Source organism: Hyperolius riggenbachi, chromosome 1 (genome assembly GCF_040937935.1).
Source record: "Hyperolius riggenbachi isolate aHypRig1 chromosome 1, aHypRig1.pri, whole genome shotgun sequence".
Lineage (NCBI taxonomy): Eukaryota > Metazoa > Chordata > Amphibia > Anura > Hyperoliidae > Hyperolius > Hyperolius riggenbachi.
Genome location: NC_090646.1, coordinates 345,340,487 through 345,354,518, shown reverse-complemented (window position 1 = coordinate 345,354,518; position 14,032 = coordinate 345,340,487). Strand labels below are relative to the sequence as shown.

General features: G+C 46.9%; 1 protein-coding gene across 1 annotated transcript in view; it reads left to right on the top strand.

The window, feature by feature from the left end:
- Window positions 1-1,167: 1,167 nt before the first annotated feature.
- PTBP1 (polypyrimidine tract binding protein 1) overlaps window positions 1,168-14,032 on the top strand; it is a 50,097-nt gene continuing 37,232 nt past the window's right edge. Inside the window, exon 1 of the mRNA XM_068234047.1 lies at window positions 1,168-1,274. Within this exon, the coding sequence (XP_068090148.1) occupies window positions 1,267-1,274 (8 nt within the window). The 5' untranslated portion in view covers window positions 1,168-1,266. The remainder of the gene's footprint in view (window positions 1,275-14,032) is intronic.

Below are 14,032 nucleotides of genomic sequence, written 5' to 3'. Positions count from 1 at the left end.
GATGCTCACCTCGCCCCAGGTTAGTAGATCTTTTTTCTTTTCAGCTCGGATCCTCCCTTTAAAGGACACATCCAGGCTCCCAAAAGAAAACTAAATCCACTTACCTGGGGCTTCCTCCAGTCCCTGGCAGCCGTCCTGTGCCCTCATCGCAGCTCCGGTGGCTCCCAGTCTTCTCAGCTGCAGAAGCCAACCACACCAGGTCGGGTTCCGGATTGGCTTCTTCTGCGCTCCATACCGCGGGTCACATGGTCTGGCCGACGTCATCAGGATTGTACTGCGCAAGCTTCTGCAGCAGAGAAGATCGGGAGCCACCGGAGCTGCGAAGAGGGCACAGGACGGCTGCCAGGGTCTGGAGGAAACCCAGGTAAGTGGATTTTGTTTTTTGGGAGCTTGGACCTTCCCTTTAAAGTCTACCTGAGACGACTAATATGGAGGTATTTATAATTACCTGGGGCTTCCCCCAGCCCATGAGGTGCGTGAGCTCCCTTGCTGCCCTCTCTGCTGTGTAGTAATCATCCACCGGTAATCTGGCCATTTGTGCACCTCTGCGCATGCACGCCCCCGTGCCCAGGAGCATTATGCACCAGCGCATGAACGCTTGTACTACTGCGCAGACGCAGAACGTTCCCGGCTTCAGGAGCAGGACGGAGGGTGCGTGTGGCCGGCCAGATTACTGGGGAGGGGGGGGGGGGAATTACTACTCAACGGAAGGGCCAGAGTGGGAGCCCATGCACTTCATGGGGCTGGAGGAAACCCCAGGTTAGTATAAATACCCCCATATAAGTCGTTGGTGTAGTCAAGCACAAAGTCTACTTGCAATTTACCACAAAGAGAAAAGTCTTGTCAGATCCCCATAATTTATTATTGAGAATTATAACATACATAAACTGCCCTACAATTCCTCCAAGACAAAAATAGACTGACCTTTTCATCACAAAAAAAGCAACTAAAAAAACCCACAAGAAGATAAAGAAAGCCAAGCCAAGAATCTTGCAAACTTCCACCTCCAGCCCCCAGCACTGTGGGCGTGCCCTAGGCGATGACGCGCCATCTCTCCTGTAGCTTGGCGGGAATAGTGGAGGAGGTAATCTGGTTACAAATCCCCGCCTATCATTGTAGACGGGCAGGTCTCAGAACCAATAGCTTGTAGGCCCCTCTGCGTCACTAGCCCAGGCGCCATTTTGAGAGTGTATATGAGGCGGTCGCATAGACTTCCTCAGTTATTGCGGCACCTCCTCTTAGAGCCGGGTGGTTGTTACGTGTGCCATGGAAGGGTGAGTGGCTGAGGCGCACTAGCTGTGTCTGTGGGGTATGAGAACGCCCCGTTATTATTACTTCCTTGTGGTTTGCAGGACGGAGAGTGTTTGGGGATATTTGTTTCCTTTACGGTGCAGCGTGGGCTTCAGGGAGGGGCGGGGGTGTTGGGAGAGAGGCGGCTGTGTGGCGCCGTCTTGTAGCAGAAGTTTGCGGAGAGTTGCTCCGGTCCCGTGATGGAGCGACTCCCGGGCGGGGGCGGAGAGGATGTGGCAGGGAACTTCTAACATTCGCAATCTATAGCCGCATATCTTAGTTACTGGCCCGGGAATCGCTCTTCCGAGGCGGCTGGCTCTGTGGAGCCACTCAGCCACCCCACCCTGTTAGTGAGAGAAGCAGCCTTCCAGGAAGTGGCGACTGCCTGGATTCCATCTTGATTTGCATACGTGGTGTGCTGCTTACCTGGGGGGCTGCCTGCCTGTGGGGGAGGTGGGTGGGCGGCTTCTCCTCGCAATAGTTTCCTGCTGTGCGCTGAGAGCATTCTGATCGTAACATGTCTGGCATTGGGCAAAGTTCAGCTGGAGGGATCTTCCTAGCCCAGCTTCCGCTCTATTGTCTCCAGGCTGCGTGCTGCTTCTGTACACTAGAACTAGCAACGCGTCTCCCTCCGACTACCATTGGCGATCGCCCCCCTCCCTCTCCTGCTTCTGGCTTTGTACTCTATCTCAAGTGCTGATGTTATGGTCGTCACCCGTTTATAAGGCACTCTCTACCGAGTCCATCATTTATGGCACTTCCAGAAAGTTTTAGCATCTAAACTTCCAAGTATATCTATGTATGTTTGGTAGTACGTTTGTGTAGCCGAAAATGAAACACGGGAACCATACATATCCCAGGATGCTACTCTTTGTGATGGAAAAGTGAACTCTGGTGTTTAAAGATTTTAAAAAGTTCTCATGTAGCCGTTGTGAAAGGAATCTTGCATGTATATACAGTGTAAGTCGCTTTTGCAAAGTTTTGAACTTCACAGTTAAGGTCCACATTACATAATATACAACACAATCTCCATTTTGTGTAGTTGCTGGGCACACCAGGTAGAGGTGTGGCTTTTTTTTTGTATTTCACCCTTTTGAGTAAAGCATTCCATTTTATAGGAATTCTAAACTATGGCAGTTAAGCAGTTTCCATTTTGTAAATTGTTTAAAATTCATTCTAGGTCTTTCACTTTTGTTAAACCTATAAGCTAGTATTGAGCTTATCATATTGTAAGCCTTTGGCAGGGCCCTCCCTGGTGTATCTAACCTGATTGTGCATCCTGAGTACAGAATGTGAACTTGAATCACTTAGGCTACGACTCAGTGAATGATCTGGCATTGTGTAAGGCCCTATTTCCACTAGGAGACATGGCCTTGTTCTGCTGCTTAGCTGCAGACTGAATGGCTAGCGCTGCTATGCATGGCTGTAGCGATTTGGCTGCAGTAATCTGCAGCATGCTGATAAGATTTTCGCCAAAGTGCAATTTGGACATCAAAAATCACTGGATGGGCAGCATTTCCCCATGCAGTTAGCAAGGGGGGGGGGGGGGGGGGGAGCGCTGTGATTCTTTATAGTGGCAATGGACCCATACTGCTTATTACCTTTGTCTTGTTTGTCACCCCTATTTTTGTTTCTGGTCTTAAATATTGTGCAAGGCTGCATAATATGTTGGCGCTTGATAAATCCTATACACACATTTAGGTATCCTTGGAATTTTCATTCCCAAATTACAAAGCAGTATACTTCAGTAGGTGTCCATGGACATAATACTCTGGGAAGCTGGTAATATGACGCCGGGCGGATCGCTCAGAAACAGCCGTATCAGTCTGCAGACAGACTGTACACATGCCGGACTGTCGCTGTAACGCCCACCCAGCGGGAGGTGACGACGGACCATTCCTTGCCTCCAGTCCGGCGTGTGTACGGACCTTAAGGCAGCTCCCCAACCTGTGGATTGTTAGGTTACCATTGTTTGTATGGTTAAATCACTTAGCAATAAATGGTGTTTGTTCATATGCTAATGCATCACAATACTTTTGCCTTAGGGCCTTTTTCCACTAGCCTGCGATTTGATTCTGATTGCAAATCGCAAGGTACATTAAAGTAATGGAAACTGCAGCAGCAATTTCCTTTAGTGCGATCCGATTGCGATGCGATTCTGGTCAAAGCGCAATCGTCCTCCTGCCGTGTTTTGTATGCGATTTGAGCTGTACTATAAGTATAGTAGCTCAATCGCATGGTGGAAATTGAAACGCGATTGCGATTGCATTTCATAGTGGAAAAGGGCCCTTAAAGTGTACCAGAGGTGAATAGGACAAAAAAATCATGCATACCTGGGGCTTCTTCTGGCTTGATTGCTCCCGCTGCCTTCTCAATCTTCCGTATGGGGTCCTGGTATCTTCAGCCAGTCAGCACATGCGCAGTTCAGCTGCGTGCGCTTCCCCATCTTGCTCCTGTGGCCAGGAGAGTTCTGTGCCTGTGTGGAAGTACTGAGCAGGTGCAGAAAGCTGACTGGGTGGGCACGCAGCTGGGCCTCACATGCGCAGTATGCTCCCGACTGGCGTAGGTACCGGGAACACTTACAGAGAATACAGCAGAGGTATGGCGCCGAGGGATATACAGGCCGGACGGGGCTGCAGGAAGCCCCAGGTATGTGCATTTTTTTCAGGGGTGTCTATAAAAATCATTTGGCTTAAGTCTGCTTTAACCTCCCTGACGTTTCCCCAGGATTTTTGTGCAAAAAGTGATCAAATTTTCATAACTTTTTTGTAACTAGCCAGAATGTCAAGCAAGGGTTTAGTATACAGTGGAGTATCAACGTGTATGCAGGTTTTGTATTGACGTGTGTAAAAGTCGGTACCGTTAAGGAGGCTGAAGTATGCATCTGGCTGCTTCAGCCCCTAGAAGTTAGGTCCAATGGTGCAGTTCCACTCTGTGCCAGGCCTTCACTCTCCCTGGCAAGATGACATGAAGCTGGGATCTTCTGTACATCACTAACTTTCTGCATTCCTCTTATGATTATGCTTCCCTTTTGGGATTGCTCTGCGCAGTTTGAGTATCTGATCTGTGTGCAATCGCAGATTGCTCCTCGTGACAGGAGCGAGATCACAAGGCGCACATTTGCAGATTACAAGCCACATATTGCCAGGGAACTGGTATTGCTTAAAAGTATGGCAGCATCCATATTGCTCTTGCTTCAGTTGTCCTTTAAACAATTGACCCAGAGATGACAAAATGTAAAGATTTTACTTGCACAGGGCTTCTGCCAGCCCCATAAGCATGGATGCGTCCCTCGCCGTCCTCTGTTCAGTTGGCAATCGGCTCTGGTAACAGGCTCAGACTGCTCCAGTCTGAATCAGCCGGGGTCTTCTGTGCATGCACAGAAGACCCCGACTGACACCACTAAGCCATATATCGGGACTGACTACTGGTAAACAGAGGATGGCAAGGGACACATTCATGTTTATGGGACTGGAGGAAGCCCTTGGTGAGTTATAAAAAAAACAACTTTGTATTTTGATGTCTCTAGTACACTTTTTAGAGATGTGTGCCTGGTGTGGGCAAAATATCAATCGCAGAATCTGATTAGAGGCAAACTATTTGTGTGACTTGCTTCGTAGATTTCATAATTAAATCTATAATAAAAAAAACTTTAGTATATTAGATAACCCTTTTTTGTTACCACAAGATAGTACTCTAATGGTTGGGTCCCATCTCCCCCTAGTGTTCCCCAGGGCCTATGCAGAGTACTCATGGCACTGGGGGGGGGGGGGGGGCGCTTTCTCCTGTGTCACTCACATCACCAAACCTATTCTGTGACTTGGGAGCATGTATGCACTCCTAAAATGGTGTCGGTCATGAAGTATGGATGCCAGCAAGGATGCAGACAAAAGGACAGTGAGTGGTGGAATCTGCTAGGAACCCAAAGGGAATTTTTTTTTACCAATTCCTTTAGTGCACCTGAGATAGAATAGTGTCAAGATTTATGCTTGCCTGGGGTTTCCTCCTCCCCATAGTGTCCATTTGCTCCCTTGATCTCCTCCCAGTCTGATTGGTGTTGCTTTTGTCACACCTGCAACTCTGCTTAGTTACAGAGCAGTTAAAGGACAATCCGAGGTAAACTACTTTAAAGGACTTACGAGGCCAGATTTGTAAAAAATACATAAAAAAAGTTAGATACCTGTGTGTTTGCAAGGCACGGAGGACGCCGTCCGCGCCCTCCGTGCCGTTCCACCTGGTCCCTGCTGCTTAATATGCCCCTGAACGACCCCCGACCGCACGGCCCGGGTCGGGGTCTCTAGCCTTCACAAAGATGGCCGCCGGAGCTGGCCGCGGCTGCGCAGTCCGCATCGCTGCGAGTGTGGCTGCGCAGCTCTAAGGCCTACTCCCCAATCCATGCTACTGTTACGTGGATCGGGGGGTTGGCCTTAGAGCTGCACAGCCGCACTCGCGGACTGCGCAGCCGCGGCCACTCCGGCGGCCATCTTGGTACAGGCTGGGGAGCACGACCCGGGCCGCGCGGTCGGGGACCGTTCGGGGGCGTATTAAGCAGTGGGGACCAGGCGGAACGGCACGGAGGGCGCGGACGGCGTCCTCCGTGCCTTGCAAACACACACAGGTATCTAACTTTTTTTAATGTATTTTTTGCAAATCTGGCCTCGTAAGTCCTTTAAGGCCGGTTACACATTCAAAACGGCTCCTGCAGGCGTTGCGGCGTGTCGTCGGAATCTGTGGTGTGATGCTGAGTAGCGGCGGTAGTAGTTAGTTTACCCGAAGGGTAAGCGCCGATTCCCGACGATAAAATGCGGCGTAACGCATCGAACCGTCGGGTGTGAAAGGTAAAATGAAAGTCTATGGACTTTCATTTTACCTTGGTTAACGCAAAGTATAGACTTTGCGTTAAAACTCCAAAAGAGGGCTCTGGTGTGAAAGAGCCCTAAGGCTTCCTCCAGTTCCTGGCAGCTATGTCCCTTGTGGCAACTCTGGTGTCATCTCAGTTGCAGATGCTGACATTGCCAGGTTGGCATTTCCTGCACCTGTGTGCAGCCTGGAGTGTTCTGCACATTAAGCTCCGGGCCAAGAGAATGCACTTGAGCAGCAGGGCTGCATGCTGGTGCAGAAGATTCAAACATGGCAAGGTCAGAATCTGCAATGGTGGTGGACACTGGAGCTGCGGTGAGGGACAGAGGCTGCCAGGGCCTGGAGGAAGTCCCAGGTAAGTAGATCTTGCCTTTACACACACTCGGACCTGTCCTTTAAAGGGAACCAGAAATGGAACAATTCACACAAAATAAACATATCACTTGATAGCTTTTAAAGAATAAATGCTGTACCTGATAATTTCGCCACACTGGTGTGCCTTTTTGCGTTTTTTTTATCCACGATTGCTCCAGGAAAAATCCAATATGGCCACCGGCTCATATCCTTTCGGTTCCCCGGTTAGGAGCTGGATGTGCTGTCTAGGCTCTAAAACTATAGTCAAACAGGGCTGCTGCAGACTTTCATCTGTGTGCTTTCAACTTTATTATTCTGGCATGCTGTGTGGCTGCCTGTAGGCAGTGTCTCATAGAAATGAAATGTCATACAGTAGATGACTGGCTGCATACATATCACACAGCCACACTTGTCTGTTTCAGAGCTTTTTCCCATGTCGTCAGCTCTGAGTATGCAAAGCAGGAAAGCTGAGCCAGGAGGGGGCAGGCTTGGGCTTGAAAAGACTCCACAGAAGACTGACTCAGCTATGATTCCAGGTCAAACATAGACTGAATGCTCAGTCGGGGAAGTCATACATGAGCCATGTCTCCCAATGGCCTGCAAAAGCCTGCAGCACAATCTCACCCATACACACATGATCACTGTAGCAAGGTATACAGCACAACCCTCCATTTCCCCTTTGCAAAGGAACCATAACATTTCTGCATTTGGCCTGCGGGCCTTAGTTTGAGAACCACTGCTTTAGAATATCTGTACATTTACCAGTATTCTACTACCACAATAAAATGCTCATTTAAGTTTTTTAGTTTTTATGCAGCGCCTAAACTGGCCTGCATCGTTTTAGATGTGTGCTGATTCGTGGGCCACTATACATGCATGGTCCCCACATACACTTGCTTCACCAGGAGTGTTCTGCGCAGTCTGTGAAGACCATAAGTGCACTTGAGAATGTTCCTGGCCACGGGAGGGAGATCAAGGGAAGCATGCAGCCAGGACTGCGTGTGCAATGGACTGTACTAGTTGGATTGCAGGCCTCATGGTGGCACAACTAAGGGTTCCTGACAGACTCAAAGGGAGCTAATGGGCCCTATTCTGGAAGCAAGTAGAAATCCTTTGCTATTCATATCAGGTTTGCTTTAAACAGGATTGAAGGCTGCACAGCTTACTCTTCCTGATTCAAAACTTCATGTTCTTAGGTTTACTTTAAAGGACTTACGAGCCGAGTCATATAAAAAGTTAATTACCTTAGGTGAATATCAGACCTCAGGGCAGACGATCACTGGCCCCCTTGCTGTTTACAGATGCTCTATTAGCATAATCCACTTATCATTAGCGGCCCCGGCCCAGGGTCGCCTTAGCTCACACTGCTAAGAATCGCTGCTTTAAAAGTCCTCTGCCAGTGCCTGCGCAGTTCGCATACCCAGTACTGCGGCTGCGCAGGCTTTCAGCCCTGGGAGCGGCACATTGTAGCTCCGTTATACACTGTAATACGTCATGTGGGCGTCATCACATGACCGCCCACATGACTGACTGCCCTTCACTAGCCGCACCCCCTCAGTCAGCACAGAATATCAGCGCTGAGCGAGGGAGGACGTTACCTAGCTACAGGATTTGTTTACTGCAGATTTACATAGAATAACTTACTCTGCAAATCTTTGCAGAGTAAGTTATTTTATGCAAATCTGCAGTAAACCAATCTCGGTCTCGGTCCAACGGACACAGCATGGATGATCTTCGTGTCACTGCCCTGAAGGGCGGCTTCAAAACGTCAAATGACCGATTAATAGCAGAAACAAAATTTATAAATTGTTTCAAAGCTGTGCAGAAGGGTCTGAATAAGGACAACAACTTTCTATATTGGTATGAGATGGATGATATATGAACTGTCTCAGCCACCCTAGCTGAACTTGTGAACTAAGAATTTACGATACCTCTGGGTCAATCCTAATACCAGGTCTGGGAGCAATAAAGTAAACAAGGATCCTTATCTTACCCCATTTAGATGGTCTGTTTGTATTAAGGCATCTTAATGATGTATTTATGCTTGAAAAAAATATCTGTTTTTCCTTTTGATGTTGCATGTATATAAGCTGTCTGTACCACCAGCTTGCAAACTAACAGGATATAAACCTGACGAAGGCTGCAAGGCCGAAAGCTTGTTTATTCTTATTCATTTGTAGTTAGCCAATAAATGGTATCATCCTGATTTAAAACTTCTTGCTAATTAATTTGTAACTGTAATTAAAATAGAAAATATGATAATGTTGTATTCCTCAGATATTAGTCATTAAAAATAGTGTATATATACAGTATATATACAGTAATAGCTGTGCTTTGTCCACAAAAATGAAATAAACCAATCAAAATTAGTTACTTGTGCTGCTTCAGTAAAGCAGTCCCCGTATTTTTAAGGTCAGATATACATATCTGATTGTGACTGTATATATGATGTGTACACAGGAATCTCATACATATATATATATATATATATATATATATATATATATATATATATATATATATATATATATATATCTATCTATAATCTATGCTGTAAGAATAAAGCCTGATGTGTAGCCGTGTCACTAATAGAGATGGTCAACGAGATGGAAATAATTCTGCATTGATGCGGATTTATGCAAATGTGTGCACTTCCTTTGCTGATGAAATCAAATAATTTGATATGTTTTCTAAAATTTGGTTTGGTGACTACAAATTAAAGGGTAACTGAGACGGATGAAAAGTAAAGTTTTATACATACCTGGGGCTTCCTCCAGCCCCCTTCAGGCTAATCAGTCCCTCGCTGTACTCCACCACCCGGATCTTCTGCTATGAGTCCTGGTAATTCAGCCAGTCAGCGCTGTCGGGCCGCATGCCGCTCCCACAGCCAGGAACATTTTGCACCTGCGCAATAGTGCTGCACAGGTGTAGTATGCTCCTGGCAGCGGAGTGTGTGCATGCGCACTACGCCTGACTGGCTCAAGTACCTGGACTCATAGCAGAAGATCCAGGTGGTGGACAACGAGGGACTGATTATCCTGAAGGCGGCTGGAGGAAGCCCCAGGTATGTATAAAACTTTAATTTCATCTGTCTCAGGTTTACTTTGTTACACAGTAGTACTATACTCTACATATGCACTCCCCACAGAGCTGCAGGGAATCCACTGAGAATGCTGTGCACATTGAACACAGAGGTGTTGTCTGTTTACAATCTCCTCATTCCCCTGCAGAGTACCTGCACATCATTCTTACATGTACCCACAGTTACATTGCCTAGGGCCTGATGTTCTTTGTTCTGGTTTGTACCTTTTACAAGTACTCTTACCAAGGACTAGTTTTAGTCTAAAAGGGAATAAATATAGTAGTCTACATATCCTTCTCACTTCAGTTGTCTTGTAAAATTCCTAAGCGTTGGCAGTTAAGAGACGAATTTCATGTTACATACTTTTAATCAACAAAATTCTAATATGCAAATTAGAGGAGTCGGAGTCGGTGGATTTTCGGACCGACTCCACAGCCCTGGTTGCTAGCTCCCGCCGCCGCTGTGCAAGCCTACCCCGCTGTGGTTTTTTCTGCCGGGACATGGCAATCCATGATTAGGGAAGATAAACCTGCATTCACCTACTCAATCCTTGAGGCCTGGAATGGATGGACATGACCCAGATCAGGGGCCATGTCCATTCAACAAACAGGAAGCTACAGGCTAGTAAAATGTGTAACTTCCTATAAAACAGTAGTTTGCGAAAGTAATATCACATACACACATTATGCATTTCACATACACTTACAATTAAAAAATTAAATTAATCCCTTCCACTTCCAAAGACCCCCCCCCCCCCCAAAAAAACCTCAGTTTAAAGAAAAATACATAGTTTCTTTAGGGACTCCGCTTTTTAATCTGTATTTTATGCGGTTTTATTCTTTTACTATGTAGGGGCTTGTGATTATGGACTGGACTGAACCCCCCCCCCCCAGAAAAAGTACACTTTTTCCAAATATTGTCACCTTATTGAGATAAGGAAAGGAATTAAGACTGCCCAAACAAGAGTCAGTGGTTTAAAAAAAGAGTCTGACTTTTTAACCAAATCTATAGCCTTTTTAAAATTAGACTGAGTCGAGGAGTTTGAGCAATTTTGGGTACCTGGATTTGGTGGTTTCATAAACTGAGTAGGAGTCGGATGAATTTTGTACTCTCTACAGCTTGCGATCAGGTTCTGACTGCTAATGGATTGCAAAACACTAGGTACAGGTAAATCTGATTAAATCAGTGACTGTTTCCATAAGTGTGCTTTTTTTGCAGTGCAATCTTCGTCCTGCCATGTTTCGTGTGATTGAGCTATACTTTGTATAGCATAGGAAAATGGCATATCCATTGCACCGCTATGCAATTTTCCCCACGATCCAGCAGTTTCCAACTTTCCATCACAGATGCTCTGCAATTGCGTAATACACCTGAGATTGTGGCAGAATTGCGATAGCAATCACTGTGATAGTGCTAAATTGTATGAATTTTGACTAGCCTTGCAAAATTTGGTGTCTGGATGGGTGTACCAGAAAGGTATTGACACCAATTATGAATGGCCAGTTTTGCCACCTCAATGTAGGACCACCTGCACAATTTGCTCATAGTATTCAAAATCTGCTGGCCCTCAGATTGTGCTGGTAAGCTCATTCTACATGGAGGTGGTAAATTGGCCTTTGGCCGTTCAAAATTGGATGAAAATACCAGGCTTAATGTTGAGCTATTGCAAGAGCCAGAAAAGTTTGTTGGGTTTTTGTTATGGCTCACAATAGACATGTGGACTTATCCTATCCCTTCACACATCCTTTGCATTCCTTGGTCCTCTGTATTCATTGCAAAAGTTATGACCTACATGATTCTGCACAACACTTGCATTATTTCTTTGATGTTTCCCATAGAAGCAGTTGTTTGAAACTTAAAGGGAAGGTTCAGGGAGGGAGGTAAAAAAATAAAAATCAATATCAATATCAATATCCACTTATCTGGGGCTTCCTCCAGTAGTTCTGCGCCTGCGCAGTACAGCCCGGCGGGCATCCGATGACGTCAGCGCGCCCGCGTGGGACGCAGAAGTGCCAGGCCATGGAGCGCAGCAGAGCCCGACCTGGCAGCCGGCCTGGTCGGGTCGGCCACCGGGAGCCTGCGGAGCGGCGGTGAGGGCACCTCCTGCCTGCCACGGGCTGGAGGAAGCCCCAGGTAAGTGGATATTGATTTTTATTTTTTTACCTCCCTCCCTGAACCTTCCCTTTAACCTGCTGGGCGGTCTGGACGAGCTCAGCTCGTCCAGTACCGCCGGAGCCTGCCGCTCAGGCCCTACTGGGCCGATTTGGCTCAAATAAAAAGCAGCACACGCAGCCGGCACTTTGCCAGCCGCGTGTGCTACCTGATCGCCGCTGCAGCGCGGCGATCCGCCGCATGCAGCGGCGAAAGAGGGTCCCCCCAGCCGCCTGAGCCCAGCGTAGCCGGAACAAAAAGTCCTGGCCAGTGCTAAGGGCTGGATCAGAGGCGGCTGACGTCAGGACGTCCATGACGTCACTCCGCTCATCGCCATGGCGACGAGGTAAGCGAAACACGGAAGGCCGCTCATTGCGGCCTTCCATGTTACTCCTGGTCGCCGGAGGCGATAAGAACGCATCCGGAGCGCCCTCTAGTGGGCTTTCATGCATCCAACTTTCAGTTGGCTGCATGAAATAGTTTTTTTTTTTAATTAAAAAAAAAAAACCTCCCGCAGCCTCCCTGGCGATCTTAATAGAACGCCAGGGAGGTTAACTGTTCTGAATGCCAAACAGACCAACAGTGGATAATGCAGTCTGCACCAACTAGCTGTTGGAGATCTGGCTCCATTCTGAACCATGTTTATGCTACCCATTGACAGCTTTGCAAAACATGCCATTCTGAGTCCAGCATGCTTTTCCTGGGTTAGTGAGTAAAGGACGCAAGCTCTTCTGAGTAATGCATGTGATCCAAATATGTTCCTTTCCAATACCTGGAAATGGAGCACAAACAAGACTACTCTTTCCCCAAAACAGACTGCTATTGTGTACAGTGGCCCCCTTTTCCCCTCAGTGCCTCAGACAGAACTGGCTGAGGGCATGGTTTGCTCTCCTTAACTACTCAATGCCACGCTACCATGCATTTGCCCTGTAGGCAAAGGAATGTGACGGGAGGCTACCTATGCATCTGTAGGCTTGATTCTGCACTGTTGCCCAAGGGATTGAGTTCAATCTGCCAGGTGGCAGTCCTTGTACAAGATTGAGGGTTTAAGTTGGGCTGCTTTCAATGCTACCTTAACACAGGTGTTAAAATAAAGTTTGACATTTTATTTATATTGCTGTTTTTTCAAAAATCAAATGGTTACTAGGCAGACTGAAAGTAATTGGCCTCGATTCATAAAAATGTGTTCGGTGAAGTAAATCAGTGCGGGGAAACTCCGCGCTCGGTATTTCAGACTTCTGGGTGGTCATTCATAAAATGTTGCCAGTTGCAATAGCAGAGCGGAGATTTCCCGCTGTAGGCAGGCGGTAGGCTGTCAGGAGCCTTGCGGAAACACAGGAGCTGACTGAGTTCCTCAGTGCGCTGCTCTCTGCTGCTGCTTGGGAGGTCTGTCCCATTGACTGACTTGTACTCCGCACGCTTAACGCTACATCCGAGCAAGCTGTATTTCCCGACCGCGCACCGCTTTCTCTAATTTTTATGAATGCACGTTTTGTTACATTTCCGCCTAGAATCGCCGCATAAGGAGGTGATTTATCACTCTGCTCGAATGTCAGCTCCGCATGCAGAAACAGCCTTCATGAATACACATTTTGTTCAGTGTTCCGTAAAATCGGCTGTTTTCAGCATTTCCGCATGCGGGAATGCTTTATGAATCAAGGCCATTGTAGTGTGTTGGTCTTTCTCCTAGCTGTTTGTGATGTTTGCCGCATGTGATTTCAGATGCAGAATAGTAGCCTATTGAAATGGGCTGCTATCCAAACTGCACACATTCCAAAAATATTGCGTTTTGGCTGCAGCTTTGCAACTGCACCCAGTCAGTAGGCTTGAAGACTAGGTGCACACTTGGCAGAAACAAGTGTTGCCGAAAATTCTGCGTTTTTGCCACTAATAGAAGTCTATGGGCTGTAGGAAACGCAGATGAAAAACATGTGCATTTTCAAAAATGCTGGTTTTGTTGCATAATCTTCAAAAACACACAATGAAAGGCAATGGTATGCGTTTTACATGCATTTTTCTTGTTAAAAAAAATTGTTCTCCCTATTTTCCTAGTGACTTGCATAAAACGTAATTTAAAAGAGTGCATGAAAACTGCATACAAGTATATGCAAACACATTAAAACACTTGTGTGCATTTGTGCAGTTTGCCGCAGATGCGTTTTTCAACATAAAATGAAACTTAACATAAAACGCAGCATGTTCTGTGTACACCTACCCTAAAGCCCCATCTACACAATACGATTCTTTGTGCGATTCGATTACGATTCTATTTACAATCCCCTTAAATCCGACATG